Source organism: Ambystoma mexicanum, chromosome 10, assembly GCF_040938575.1.
Source record: "Ambystoma mexicanum isolate Mex_15411 chromosome 10, UKY_AmexF1_1, whole genome shotgun sequence".
Lineage (NCBI taxonomy): Eukaryota > Metazoa > Chordata > Amphibia > Caudata > Ambystomatidae > Ambystoma > Ambystoma mexicanum.
Window position 1 is genome coordinate 826,364,019 of NC_090932.1, and position 16,026 is coordinate 826,380,044.

Consider the following 16,026-nt stretch of genomic DNA (forward strand, 5'->3'; position numbering starts at 1 on the left):
GGCTTCGGACACTGTTTGGCGTTACAACTTGCTCCTTGTTACCTTGATCACAGAACTCTATCTCGGACTCCCTTGGACACCCCTTGGTACTTTTGCTTGGAACTGTTTACCCGTTGCCGGATATTTGGACTGCACCTCGACTTGTCTTTGGATCATCCCTTGGTACCCTGCTGATCTTCTACGCCTTTTCCCTACTGGGGATTCAAGTCAAGCCCTGACTCCCACAGGTGGCTACTCCTCATCCACGCTAACCTGCGGTTCTACCATTCCAGGGACCGCCGCATCTAATGAGCCTCGAACCTCCCTACTAGGTTACCTGGGTCTCCCTTACACCAGATAGGTAAGACACTTTAGATTATTTTGTCTACCTGCCTGTATTGTGATTGCCTGGTGCTTAACCTCCTTCCTTCTTGACAGCAGCATCGGTGTTCCAGAGGCTCCGTGGATCTGGGAAGACATCTCTCACCTGTGGCCTCAAGGGTCGCACAGCGGGTTTCTATTTTCGTTCCCCTGTGCGTCACTTGGGGACGGAGGTCTCATCGGTCTACACGACACTCAAGTCAGAACAAGCGTCCTGTGTGCTGCTAACTATGCTTCCCATAGCTTCATTAACCAAGTAAAGTTGTAATGTGTATGGCACAGCCTTGCATGTCCTTTTTTCTTGCATTACATTCCAAGCTCAGCCTTTAGGGCACCAGTATTATGGTTCAGCCCAAGCTAAGAACCCACATTTACGTTAGAGCTACCATGTGTAATTTGAATCCTCATACCTCCATTTGCTATCATCACATACCAATCTCAGTCTAACATGCTCCAGAAATGACATACAATACTAGTTAATGCTTCATATGCATGCTATAGTCACCATATGTAATGTGCAGTGTCACGTGTCTTGTTGTGACTTTCATATGCCAAATGCATCATCATAGGCCGCAGAAATACCATTGAATGCATTGTGTGCATGAAACAATTCCCATATGATATCTTATCTATATGGCATTTATAACGTGACTATAAACAAGTGTTTCAAGGCGCGACGAGACAAGGGAGGGGGAACATGGGAAGGCAGACAATGATCCAACTAGGCCAGGTGTCATTCAGATTGCGCAAGTGCATGGGAAGGGGGAAAGGGAAAAGTGTGTGGGGGAAAGGAGAGGGGAAGTGCAATACATAGGATGGTAGAATAATTAAGATAATAAAACGGCCAGCTGGTGGCAAGTGCAAGGTAAGTGCAGACATAAGTGCTATTAGGGGGACTGTAGGGATACAGAAAAACAGTCCCCAAGTGCAGGGGTTGCCAGGGAGGCAGTGCAGATGGGCACCTAGCGGGGCCAGAGAACAGAAAGGGTGTCCAGGTAACCAGTACAGTTTCTGTCAGGAATTCAGAAGGGGAGAGGGGGAGAGAAAGCTGAAGCAAAGAGGAAGGTTTTGAGGTGATTCCGGAACCGGAGATGGTTCTCCTAAAGTTTCAGGGAGGCAGGAAGGCTGTTCCAGAGGGAGGCCCCTGCCGAAGAGAGTTATCTACCACCAACTCGTTGCCTGGAGAAGCGACTGACCCTGAGAGAGTTGGAGGCGGATGAGCGAAGAGCTCGAGAAGGAAGATATTTAGGAAGAGAGAGTTGAAGGTATTGCGGCCCCAGGCCCCAGAAGGCCTTGTGAACAATGCAGAGGGTTTTGAACTTTATCCTCACAGCAACTGGGAGCCAGTGCAGAGATTTCAGTCCTGGAGAGATATAATCCCTGGGCTTGAGGTCAAGGACAAGTCTCGCAGTCCTGTTCTGGATAAGTTGCATTGGGCGGGGAGTAGAGGCAGGCAGACTTAGATAGATGTTGTTACAGTAGTCCAGCCTAGAGAGAACCAGGGCTCTGGAGACAGTGAGCTTATGGGTGAGGAGAGGAAAGGAAGAAAACCTCTGAGGAGGTGCAGCTGGTAGTGTGACTTCTTGGAGACGTCAGAGATGTGAGGAGAGAAGGAGAGTGTGGAGTCGAAGATGACCCCAAGGTTTTTTGCCTTGCAGGTGGGAACAGGAAGAGGGCCAAGAGAGGCCAGCCAGAGACCTGCTGGGATGGAGGGATTGGGTGTGCTGATGAATAGAATCTCAGACTTACTGGCATTAAGGCAGAGGTAATTGGTGACACACCACTCCTGGATGGCAGACAGAGAGTCAGAGATGAGGGAAGGAGAGGAGGAAGCCGAGGGTAGCCTGAAAATGAGCTGGGTATCATCCGCATATCACTGAAAGTTGGGGCAGAGAGCAGCGATGCAGTGGGCAAGAAGAGCTAGGTATTGTTTGAACAGCCAGGGATAGAGGTTAGATCCCTGGGGGACACCACAGGTAGAGAAAAAGATATCGAAGAGGAAGGACCCAAGTTGGACCTGGGAGGGTCGGTCGGATAGGAAAGAAGTCAGCCATGCCAGAGCCTGACCAATGATACTCAGGTTATCACGGAGACGGTTGAGCAGGATGGCATGGTTCACAGTGTCAAAGGCAGAAGAGAGATGAGAACGCACGGGTGTTAGAGCCAAGGTTGGACAGCAGGTCTTCACGGATGTTAAGGAGAGCAGTTTCTGTGCTTCTGGCAGCTCTGAAGCCAGACTGATGGTCATGAAGACAACCAACATATTCAGTGTGGAGATTAAGCTGGGAGATGGCAGTTTCTCCAGGAGCTTGCCCAGGAATGGGGTGATGGAGATTGGGCGATAGTTAGCCGGGCAGGAGGGGTCAGCAGAGGGTTTTTTAAGAAGAGGGTGCACAAGGGAGTGCTTCAGCGGGGATGGGAAGTCTCCAGTGGCAAAGGAGTGATTGCAGAAATCAGCCAGGGCAGGAGCCAGGGAGTCGATGTGGTCCTTGATGGTTGTGGAGGAACAGGGGTGAACCTGTTTTGACGAGACTTTCATAGATTGGACTTGTCTAGAAACCTTGCCAGCAGAGAAAAGGGGAAAGGTAGAGAAGGAGGGAGGGGGGGCTGCAGAGGGGCCAGAGGAAGAGCAGGGAGTAGGGAGAGGGAGGTGATAGGGGAGAGTGAGGAAAAGGATGTCCTGAGTTTTTTAAATGAAGTGAGAGGCCAGTGCCGTGCAGATGGCCTGGGAACGGACAGGAGAGGTAAAGACTGCGGCAGGATTGGACAGTTCCTTGCATATTTTAAAGAGTTCAGCCGAGTTGTTGGATGCCACAGAGATGCGGGCTTGGATATGGGCTCTGTTCTTGGTTAGGACAGAGAGCCGGTATTGCCTTTGGAGCAGGCGGCAGGCCAGTTTGTCAGAGGGTGTACATGAAGCAAGCCGTTTCCTCTCATCCACCTTGCACTTTGATTTTAGTGTGATGAGGTCTGAGTCGTACCAGGAGTTGCACTTGGCTTTGGCCTTCAGGTGGATTCTCAGGGGCAAGGATATCAAGAGTATCAGATATAGCAGAGTGGAGCGTGGAGAGGGCTGTGTCAGGGTGAGAGCCAGCCCAAGGGTGAGGAGGGGGAGAGAAAGTGGTGGCAAAAGCCTCAACTGACACGCGCTTCATGGGTTGGATGGCCGAGAAGGTGGGTGGCAGTGATGGAGGTGGCCTGGCATGGGGGGTAGGGAGGGTGAGGTGGGAGGAGAGGAGAAAGTGATCACTCCAGGAGAGAGGAGTGGAGAAAGGGAGAGAGGGGGGAAGATCTGAGGAGATCAGAACATCCAGAGTGTGCCCTGCAGAGTGAGTTGAGCCAGAAGGGAGAATGCTGAGTGAGAGAGAGTCGCAGAGGTCGCAAAAGAGTCCTAAGGGAGGACAGGAGGCATCAAGGTGGATGTTGAAATCTCGAAGAAGGAGGAGTTGAGTGGTTGAGGAGGAGAGGTCCGCCCACTCAGAGAGGAAGGAGGAAATTTGACCAGGTGGCCGATAGATAGTGGCAACAGTGAAGGAATGGCTGGGGGAGAGAGAGAGAGCCAATGTGTGTGATCTGCAACATTAAATATGCAGTTGCTGGCACCATACTACCTCAAAAATCACATGCATTACACGTAATGCCTTACAAGTATGGTATTGTCATCAGATGTGATGTACATTTTCATCGTGTATTAGGGGTTCACTAGAGCTCACAGTCAATACGTTACCAGTAGTAGTCCAAGAAGGAGCGTACACCAGGCAAGAAGTAATGCTGTTTAGTACAGCTGGGCAAGCACAAATCAAACAGCACAGTGGAACAGAACTGGTTGATGACAGCTGACAATCTGACTCATATCACTTTTTATACTGCTAATACATTGTGTATACAGCTAGTAACAGTTGCACTTTGAACTTCACATCTTCTCAGCACTCATGAAGCTGACTGGTTAGGATACTTCCTGCCCCTAAACCTAGACATACGTTAGTTAGACGTGATTGGAGCAAAAAGACCTGCAATCTCCAGGGTCATCCCCTCCTAGTGTGGCGCCACGTTGCTTCCCGCTCCACCCTGCAAACAGTTTGCAATTAATAATGACAATTGTGCTGACCTCCGGACCTTTATCTGTCTGCCATTGGCCCTGAACTAGTGGGAAGGGAGACATTCACATCATACCTGCCTGACGATAACCTTCGCAAACATAATTTTGCCACTGTGTGGGCTTGTTACGTTCCAGGGACACAAAAACGCACCATTTGATTGGCTCTTTTGGAGCACCCCTCTAATCCACATCCTTGTTCCCATACCCACTGGCCAATGGGCGATTTGAAACTGCCTTGGAGCCAGACGAGTGCCTCTGGATTAGGTTGATTTCCCCAGCTCGCATGAATAATAATGGGACAGGCTCGCCGGCCTTAATTGTATCCCCTGATGCTGTTCCCAGTGACTTGTGGTCTGCTGGCGATGAGCAGCCTGAATATAGACCCCCCCCTTAAGCCATGATGTTCGGACCATGTTTTCAAAGCTAGCCTACAGGGTAAGGCCCACCTGCAGCGCCCTCATGAAGTGCACTTTACCTGTGGTTTAGCTTCCATCACATTTGTGTGCCAAGTTCCCTTGTGTCCATATTGTGTTATATACAGTGTCCACTCCCCTTTCCCCCTCCATGCTTGGACACTGGGGCCAGCGCAGCTTACAGAGACCCCCTTGTTTCCCCCATTGGGAGTGTACCGGCCCACCACCTTAGTCCCACAATTGGTAGGTGTGCCCACCTGTCTGATGCTATATCAGGACCTTCATTGCAATGCCCAGGCAAGTGCAACCCGCATGCCATGGTTGATTTGCAGACCTTCATTGCAATGCTCAGGCAAGTGCAAACAGACGCCATGTTTGATTCACGAACATCACCCGCAGTCCACGGACGTCACAGTAAAAACATTAAAAAAACACAACATTGCACATGTCAAACAACTTCAATTATCTCTGGGGAGATGAGGGGTGATGAGGATGGGATGGAATATAGCCATGAAAAGCCAAACATGTTTTTGCAAAGTTTGGTGGGATTTTGTGAAAAAGGGACAACATTAGAGGGGGGTGTCTCAACATTTTTAGATGGCTTACAACTTTGTTGCTGTTTGACAAATTTACAGAAAGGTTTTCAGAAAGATTATTTACCGAACCATGAATGCTGGTGCAAAGTCAGAGTGGATGTTGTCAAGTGGGGGCTAATTTATATGACTATTCTATTGTGTGTACGTACATTTGGACACTTTTCAAAAAATAAACCATGGCTGGATTTGCAGCAAACTTTTGTAAGGAGCATGGGCAAGGACCCGAAAGCACGCTTTTACAAATGTGTCAGTGTTTAATTTTTTGAAAAGTTTCATAATGTAGGTACAAAAAATAGTGATATACCTTTGGTGACTGAGGTATAGCCTGTGGCCATGGGCAGTGGCCAGATTATCCGAGCCAACTGCCATGACCAAGACAACCCAGCTACTGCCATGACCACGAAGGTCTGGAAATGAGGGTAAAGTGGGCATGGCCACCAGGGACTGCTTATGTGGTAAAGATTTTCGAAATCAGGATAGGTTTGAATGAGAAAAAAAATCTGCTTGTGGCTGCAGCCCCAAGTGCTGGACAGCATTGCAGCAAATGTGTGCGAGAGGCATTTGTAAGGACCTTAAAGCATGCTTTTTTAAATCTGTCCTGTGTTTTTCTTTTTTCAAAGTATCAAAAAGTAAGTACAAAAAATGATGCTATAACTTTGGTGCCTGGGCAACGGCCCTGCCCCTGAGCAAGGACAAATGTGTTCTCTGATTTGCTCATTGGGGCGTGCAGCATGCCCGAAGCCCGAGGTTTGATTGGGAACAGATATTATACTTGTGGCTACAGCATGAAGTGCTAGACTGGATTACAAGAAACCTGTGCGAGGAGCATCAGCAACGACCTGAAAGCATGCTTTTGCAAATTTGTATTGTGTTTTATTTTTCCAAAATGTTAAAATGTAAGTACAAAAAATAGTGATATAACTTTGGTGCATGGACAGTGGGCCTGGCCCTCGGCAAGGACAAAAGTCTACTCTGATTTATTTTTGGGGCATGCCGCATGACCGAAGCCCTATGTTTAAATGGGAAAAAGAATTCTCCTTGCGGCTGCAGCCCAAAGTGCTGGACGGGATTGCAGCAAACTTGCTGAGGAGCATCAGGAAGGACCTGAAAGCATGCTTTTGCAAATCTGTCCTGGGTTTTACTTTTTTCAAAATGTCAAAAAGTAAGTACAGAAAATGGTCATATAACTTTGCTTCCTGGGCAGTGGGCCTGGCCCTCGACAATGAAAAAAGTATACTCTGATTTGCCTATTGGTGAATAAAGCATGGCCGAAGCCCATGCCCCATGGATTTTGGAGACTGACCATGGCTGCAAACCATGAGCACTGGCCATTGGTCACATTATGAGGTATAGTGGACACAGAACTAGGATGCAGGGTAATTGCTGTGGATAACAGAGGTCGTTTGGTGGGACTGGAGTCATTGTCGAGCCTCATGCCATAGACAATTCAACCATGACTTGCAACCCCAGCATGTGCTGCTGATAACAACACACATCTGTAAGCATTGCAAAACATATGTTTGTTAAAGGAGGTTTACAGTTCTTTCATATATGTTAAAAGTGGATTCATTAATAATTTATATACAGTGATGTAACATCATGAAACCTTTTCACTCATAAAAAATCTATGAAATTCACAGAACAAAGCTTTGTTAAAGGGACATTATGGTTATGTTGCACTAATAAAAACCTATGAAATTCAGTGAAAAATGTTGTTAAAGGGATGTTATGGTCACAAACAAAACCAATAATCCCCAGAAATTCTCCAATTACGGTAAGCTAAGCAACCATATCTCATGTCACCACCACATGCACTGCTAAGACTAACAACCAGGACATCAAAGATGACATCACAAATGTCATTGATGACATCACTGATGGCATTACATACCTAGGCCACATGTTTTTTTTTCCAATTTCTTATTTAAGCCAGGTGGTTTTGTTCACTGACAGTCATAATATGAAAATTCAGAAGGTGCTATATATCTAGACGTCATGAAACAACAAAGAAAAATTGGAATGAAGGTGAAGTATGGCCCAAAGATGGCGTATTATTTCAATCTGGGTTATTTTAATATAGCCACTTTTAGCTGGCTTTACCATAAGACATTAACAGACAGGTGAACAACATACACAATTCTCAATAACACAATGGTTGTATAAAGTTCAAATAAAGTGCAGAAAATGTATCCCCAGCATGGAGGAAGGATACAAGGAGGAATGTACAGATGACATGAGAGGCACTTAACCCCCTGCTCAATAAGGATAAGAGAAAGATTCCCAAATGATTCGCAATGTAACACAATGGGAAGATGCAATCCAATGTAGCAACAGTTTTGTGAGTCCAGTGATAGGAATAGTGTCACTTTTGGGAATCCACTTTCACAATCCAGAAAGCCATGTGCCTTCCTAAACTTCAGTGCCATCAAAAAACCATCACCCTTCCAAAAACAGTTTACCTACATCGGCTTACAGGCAATGGATTACACCATCATGAGAAAGTGGCTCTGTTGACAGGTGTGTGCTTGGATCCTCATGTTGGAATGTTCATGAAGCTAAACCAGCCTTCCTTAATCCAAGAGTAGTGCTGCATTTATAATATATAGTGGAAAGCTATATGTATCACAACCCAAACACTCGAGCAAGGCCGGGCTTGGGCTGAAAGCATTAGGTAGTTGGCAACCTGAGAGCTTGACTTTTATCATTCTACCTTACTGAAGTGTGAAACTTTGAACAATATGAGCTGATATTTTCCATATCAGGTGTTAACATTTTAGTGGCTTTATTTAGATGAATGACAGGATCTGTGACCCAGACATAAGTACACTGATCTTTGTAACAGTTGCGCCCGCCCACAATACTACCATCATGCTACACTGTCTATTTAAAGCACACCCACATTCTTAACCAGATATTATATCAATTATGAAAAATAACTAAGCAACATTTAACTTTAGCGGTATAAAAACACGGTTTGACTGCCTGCTTTATTGTGGCTGGGGTGTTTCCCTATGCAGCGTGCTGGCGTTAGAGTTGTTGCTGGGATTGAGACAGGATTAATTACTTGGGATCTCTGTGGAATCATTCTTAAAAGCCAGGCTGTGCCTTGGGAATATGAATGTTGGGAAGACACAGCGCTGAATGGATTATTACTCCCTTACTATGTGCAGGGTTGTAAATCCGGACTGTATGGAAGAGAATTTTGAAAGACTGCTACTGGTCAAATCTAGCAGTTTCATGATTAAATAAATGATGAAGCAGATCCACTTTTGTCCAAAAAACACCAGATTCTTGGGAGGAGGCTACTGGCATTGCCATATTGCTCTTTACATCTGCTGCGCTTCTTACATTCAAAGGTGTCTTATTGGCCTATAATTTGTCATTGCCTAATATCAGTATTGACAAGGTCTTATTAGCAGTAATAATAGCCCAGGACGGAATTAGTAGATTCATGCTTGTTATTTATGCTGGTTTTTATTTTACTTGTGAAACCAATCACACTTATGATCAAATTATAGAAAAACTTGAGTTTTTTCCCCCCAACTTTGAGAACGGTGCCATTGAACTCATATGTGAACTTTGATGTCACCAATTGAGTCAGTGCAAACTTAAAATAATGCCATCAGTGGGCAACCAATACTGGTAGACACCAAGTCCTAGTTTCACCTGGTGCAAAGGGTAGATAAAGTTAACAAGCATCCAAAGTCAAGTACAGAAACAGTCTATGCACAGTGCTGCTGCATCATAACCACTTCTGAATCATCCATTCATGCATAGGCTCCAGGACCAGTGCAACCACAGGTGCAGTCAGCAAACATTGGGCCTCATTACGAGTTTGGAGGTAGCCAAGCCCTTTATAAGGGCATGGCTACCCCCAGACACGGGTCCGGGTCCCGCAAAAGGGGACTCACCGGCCATTCTGACCTTGGAGGGCCCGGTAATTGCCTTTTGCGGGACCCAGACCCGGTACGTCCCCATTCCCATTGAGCCCCCATAGGGCTCAATGGGAATGGGGAGGATGGTAGCAGCGGTACCATTCATAGTGGTACTGTTGCTACCATCCTGGTCTGCTCGCGGGTGCTGCTCTGCACACCTGGTCTGACAAGGCGTGCAGAGCGGCACACGCAAGCAAACTCGTAATGTTTCGGCATGGCAACAACGGTGCTGGTAGTTGTTGCCTTACCGCAACATTCGTAATGAGGCCCATTGACACCTAGCAATTCCCGTCTCTGATGTTTTCAACATAGTTTTATAAGAGTGAGTCTTCCTTGAACAATCAAAGTCCCAGCGGAAGACTCTCTCTAGCAAAATATCCCAAAAAATGCGTGAGCTGAAGTGTGATGCTGATTCTCTGAGCAATTTCAGATGGCAAAGGAATGACATTGCCCAAGTACCAAAGTTTGCAACCAGGGAGACATTTGGTTTACAAGTTGGCTCTGGCGCTCTGCAAATTGCCATCCATAAAAGCAGAGGGTAGAACTCCTGGGCACACCAAACCAAGGCCTATAAGGAAGTTGGAAATATAGGCAGCAGTCACCCATTGTTGCAAGGTATTCCTAAAGCACACAGCGCAGCCCGAGAGGGAGACCACACCATTTCCTACACCACCTTAATTCACCTTTGTATGCACATTTCCCATGCCACACACAACTAATAGGATGGCCACTTAATAATCCAGCACCAGCACCTCACTCGTGTTGTGGTTGAATTTCACTCAGTAAGCTGGGTCTGCACAAAATGACAAGACTGTACTGGTGGGAGCTGTCACAGGAAACACCTCTTTTCTTTTTGTTTCTTACTTCGTTTGCAGTCCCGAGTCCGGGAGTTGCAGAAGCAACAACAAAACTCAGGGGCGACTCTAGTCCGTCTTTTCTTTTGTTGCAAACAGGAGGGTTGTGGACCTATACACTTAGAATCAATTTAGGTGAAGGCGCATTAAAAAATAACAGCACGTTGTTGGGTTGAAAGTTTATAAATATAAATTGAATTAAAACAATTCTCAATATAATCAAAAAGTTAAATGATTCTATGATAGCACACAAAATCTCTATACACATATAGAAGGTTCAATCATAACACATTACAATATCAATTCATTCTACAGTACATATGATTCATTAGTAACACATAGTATAATCCCATTTAATTCTTCATATTTCATAAAAACCCATTCACAATGAATGTAAAACACCTAAAAACTCAAGTGACTATTTCAATAACCTATCCAACAGTAGAATCTAAATCTTAAAATTGGGTGGGGAGAGTTCATTTAATAGATCGTCCTCCATCTCAGAGGCAAAGCCAGAGGTCGCAGGAGAGTTGCCAGGAGTAGCAGCACCTACCTCTAGCAACCCCTAAATGATGTCCATGAAACACCTCTAGTTATCTTGTTCTGTCTGCTTACATTTTTATGACATTTACAAAATTGCTTACTGGCAACTCATGTAGCGGGGAATATTTGTCAGACAATATGTTAAAAAAACTAATTAAGGTAATTGGACTGAGAATCAAAGACCCCTTTTCTGTAATCATGGTCATCATATTAGAATATATGTAAATTACCGTAGATAATCTATCAACATTTTGCAGACATTATGTATTTCATGCAACACAATAGAATGCTACGGCATGCCTCATTTACCTAACCTGTACATTTTCAAAAGGAATTGGGCTAAAATGTGTATACACTTTGTGTGAAACACTAAGGGCTAGATTCACAAACATCTTTTTTTTCAATGGGAAAATCCCACTGGAAAATGCTTTGTACATCAGACACTAAATGAAGACACACATGGTTGTGTGCTGAGATCCATCTGCTTGTACACATCTTTCATTTTTTCTAATGGTCTGAAATGGTAACTTCATTTCCATGGCATGATGCAATGGCAGGCTCATTATTCTTAACTGACTTAAGGTTTAGAGATACTCATGTATCAACGTGGTTGCTTGGTGTGGTTGTTATGCACACCCTTAGGGTGAATGCCACCTGGCTATGGCATTTGAACACCTGTAATCTGTGTAGTATTGCATGTATAGTCTCTACACGTCTGCTAGTGACATGATACATTGTGGGCTTGATTGATATCATGACAGCTCTTAAACTTGCAGGTAGCTTACTCTTCAACAAAGTGTCACAAGGAGAGAGGCCAGTTCACACAATGCACGATAAAAACATCATAAGTTAAGCAGACATATGTTTTTGAAATTCAAGTTAAACAATGCATACCTGTATGTTCACCCCATTTAGTACCAGAACTTAAACTGGATGTTCCAAGAGGCCATTCTAGATGCCGCCAGAGAGTTTTGTTAGTATGCCATAGATATGAAATACGCTCCGACTAATTATCAGGTAATCAGCCACCAAACCATTCAGGAAGCGGCTACAATAACATGGAAAGACTAATTCTCATTGCGAGTCCAGCTGTGTGGCCAAAAACGGTGGTAATGCAGTGATAAAGGAGTTAACAGTAAATGACCTCTGCATTGCCACATCAGGAATTATGGGTATAGAGGTAAGGCGGAGAGGAAACCTCCAGTAGAATGCTGGAGGAAATTCCTCTGCTTTACAGCCCCAGAAAAAGGCCAAATCAGAAGATTGACCTGCCAGCAGAATTACCACTAATGATAATTCCTCCAAAATCCCTGTGGAGCCCTATGGAGTCCAATAAATGGGGACAAACGCTGCCTACCTCCACTTGTAATCTGGCAGTAATTCTGCCAGACCAAATGGTGGTAATGGCAAATCGGTTTGGAGGTATCTTGGTGGATTTACCGCTGAGATACCGTCAAACATGTTATGCAGTCCATGGAGTGGTCACAGAAATAGCTAAAGGCTGGCACAAAGGTGAAACTGATTTTGCAGCAGTATATTATTTTTGCATATGCAGCCGAATGAAGTAGAGCGATGCTGGGTATCATGGGGCCTGGAAGATCAATTTAATGGCACAGAGAAAGCGAGGGTATTTAAGCAGAGGTAAGGACACCTAATGGCCAGAATTGCTCCCCCACCGTGGGTAGGAATGATTTCAGCTAACACTGTGGGTCTGTATAGTGCAGCTGAGATGGATGGCAAGGAAAAGAACGTGTGGGCCGGCCGCATGATGCATATGACAGGCCACAGGGAAGACACATGGCTGGCCCCAGCCCTGAGAGGTAGAGGCAAGGCTTGCACAGGCATGGGCATGGCACACTACCTGAAGTGTCACAGTAGAGTTCACAGGAGAGTGAGGACGGGGAAGTCAACAGGGTACTAGTAGGTGAAACAGTTTAGGCAAGACTGACAGCCTGAAGGTTAGTCACTTAATGGAAGCACAACGCGTGTCCTTGAGTATAGCAAGCAAGATGGGGCTTACAATTCCAGTCAGTATCAGAGTTCCATATCCAGAATTCCATAATCCCGCTTGGCTGGGCCACATTCAACATTTGCAAAAGGATGATACAAGTGTGATGAATCACACCTCATGTCTGGCTTGCTTTTAATCCCCATCACAGCTTCAGAGTTAGATTCAATTAGCCATGCCATTTAACACAGAGATATAGTTATGGTAAACCGATTCACACCTCACCTCTCACCCAGTGCAATGTCTCTTTGATTTACTATTGACAGTGATCGCTCTATCAAAACACACATCACAAATAAGACTCAAACGGCATGGTGCTTACATGAGCGCCTCTGCAATGCTAAGCTTATCGTGACTGCCTGAGTTTCATATGAGTTGTCTGAGCGCTGGGCATCTCCTGCCTTGATGGTGTACAGACCCTACATGCATGAGCCTCAGATGATTTGCTCAATCTCCAAAAGCCACCAAGAACACTGCAACATGCTTCATCACAGGACTAAGACAATTTAGTCCATCACCCCACCCTCAAGTAGATGCACCAGCTATCCCTGGAAGCATGATTCCATTTCAAACTAGCCAGCATTATCACCAGATGCCATTTCACCACCAGAACCCTCACAATCTCAGACTGGGAAACAATTAACTTCAGTAGTGATATAACTAGGCACTAGGCCCTGTGCTGCTATGAACCCTGTCTCCACTGCAAGTTGCCAACAATGACAAGAGTGGCTTCTTCCATCATACACTTTAGGAAGGACCCAAAGACCCTTCGCTTCCAAGAACATCTCGCTAATCCCTGATTGCTTCAACTAAACCTTCTACATATCTGGAACTCGCCCCCTAGTCTCCACCTACCCATTTCAGGTCCTCTGCTACCTCCACCCTTTTTTACCCCCTGGTGCATCCACCATGTACATCGTTCAGCTAGTTTTCTGATTTATAATTACCATACGTACATGCAAACATACATATGCACATAGATATGTCATGAGAAATCTAGTAGTGATTAAAGTGCTCAATACTACATGACAGATTAAATCATACAAATAATTATTTCCGGGTTATATTTCCTCAAACGTCCCTATTGTGGCAGAGGGACATGAAGTATGGAAATCAATGTGTTGCCCCAATCACATCTGGAGCACACCAGTCACAGCGATAGAACATAGAACTAATGCTTGATCATTTTAAAAGGGTATAGAGAATAACCCTTTGATGGGATGCATGCTATTGTATTATGTGGCTAAACAAATTATTTGAACAGTTTTTTAAATGCTCCGCAACAATACTTACTCATTTAGTAGTGGACGGACGACTGTGCTGCCAGTGGCATGTGCTTCATGCATTAATGTATACAGATAGGGTAAGAGTTTATATCTTGTATCTAGGACTTTCTTGGCCATAGCTGAAAATTCATCATCCCAAGAAACTGGATCTTGCCTCTAGATTTGACAAATGAGAAGGATAGTTGAATTCTTGTGAACATATTTATTTTTAAAATAGAAAGAAGTGTGCCATCGTTATAATGTTTGTTTAGTTAAAGCGAAAATATATGAATTCAAAGTCATTACTAGGATAATTGCTATGTTTTCTCCAATATCCACCTCGATTTTGTATGTCAATTTCAGGGCAACTAAACCTGGATTCAATTTTTATCCTCATCAAGAAAAAACAACTAAGACACAAACAAGTCAAGTAACTGGAAATAGAACTCTCGAATCTCCATGTACATATGTTCTCACAACCCAGCAACTTACTCATTTCCTAACACACTCCCGTCCATCATTATCCTCTCTTAGTTAAATGCACACATCCATTCACAACTCCATTCTTGTGCCACTTAGCTGTGACAAGACATTCCCTTAAGTAGCAATTTATATATATATATATATTGACAAAGGAATTTCCACTTCTTTTGAAAATTGAGCGCTTAAGCCATTTGCAAGATAATTCCAGAAATCTGTGTCCTGGACTGTAATCGGCCTCTTGATAAAGCATCTCAAAATTACAACTTTTCCTCTGCCACCACTATAACTCATGTACCTGTCAAACCCACTCAAACCAATCGTGTTCCTATAGATTTATCAAACCCAATACCTTTCTATGCACATGCTATATGAATTTCCGTTTATGGACAAATCATGGATATATGTGTTTTCAACAAAACTGAACATAAGCAAAAAAGACAAAAGTAATAATTACAGTAAAAATGAATATATATATATGTGTTTAATTAAGTAAAAAATGTAGTTGAAGTGCAGTAAAGATGAGTAGACGTAACACAACAAAACCCTTTAAATTCAGCAAATTGGGAAACTCAGGGCCGGCTTAACTCTGCGCATTCCCCTTGATCTCCCCCATAATACCATATCCACCCTAACACCATTTTGTATGTCATTGTGAATTCCTTCTCTTAAAATATATGTGGTTTTGGGTTTTGCAACGGGAACCCAACATCTCTCGGTGCATGGACAAAGAGCCCTATACATTACATGAGCAGGTCGTTGCTAGCATAACAGCCGTGTACATCGGTGCAGAGGGGAACCGCACATAACTTTTGTTGGTGGGAGAGAATGCCAAGTGTGTTTTGGGCACATATGTACTGTTTAGGTAGAGAAGGCCAAGGCAGCATTGCTCAATGTGCATTTTCTAACTAGGGTGCATGCCCAAGATGCAAGGACACCAAGTATTTTTTATAGGAAGAGAAGGCCAAAGCAGGAAGAAACACACACACGCATTTTGTGGGTGGGGAAGGCCAAAGCAGTGGGAGACACACATACATGTTGAGAGTAGATGGGAAGGCCACATTTGATAAAACCCGATGTGCATTTTGTCATTGAAGGCCAAAGTAGTCTGAATCCCACATGCAGGGGGAGGAAAAGGATAAACTCGTGACAAAGCTCATATTTATTTTTCAGGTGGGATGAATGTGAAAGCAGGGAGAATATGATGTCCATTCTGTAGGTGTAGGAAAACACCAAGGCAGTATTAGTCTCTTCTGCATTGTGCAGGCTGACAAAAAGACCAAATCAGTGTTAGCACACATGCATTTTGGAGACAAAGGAGAAACCCAAAGCAGAGGGAACCCCTTGTGCATGTATAGATGGAGGCGATCACTGAAGCATGTTGAATCAAACATGCATTTTCAGGCAGGGAGAAAGCCAAAGAGCAAACAACCACCTGTGCCGTTTTAGGGCAGTGAGAAGCCCATGTGTATT

The 16,026-nt window shown here is 44.5% G+C and overlaps 1 protein-coding gene across 1 annotated transcript in view; it reads right to left on the minus strand.

Annotated features, from left to right (window-relative positions):
- The window catches only part of SI (sucrase-isomaltase), a 1,019,699-nt gene that overhangs the window by 69,309 nt on the left and 934,364 nt on the right, over positions 1-16,026 (minus strand). The window contains exon 63 of the mRNA XM_069618482.1: positions 14,102-14,250. Coding sequence (XP_069474583.1) covers positions 14,102-14,250 — 149 coding nt within the window. The remainder of the gene's footprint in view (positions 1-14,101; positions 14,251-16,026) is intronic.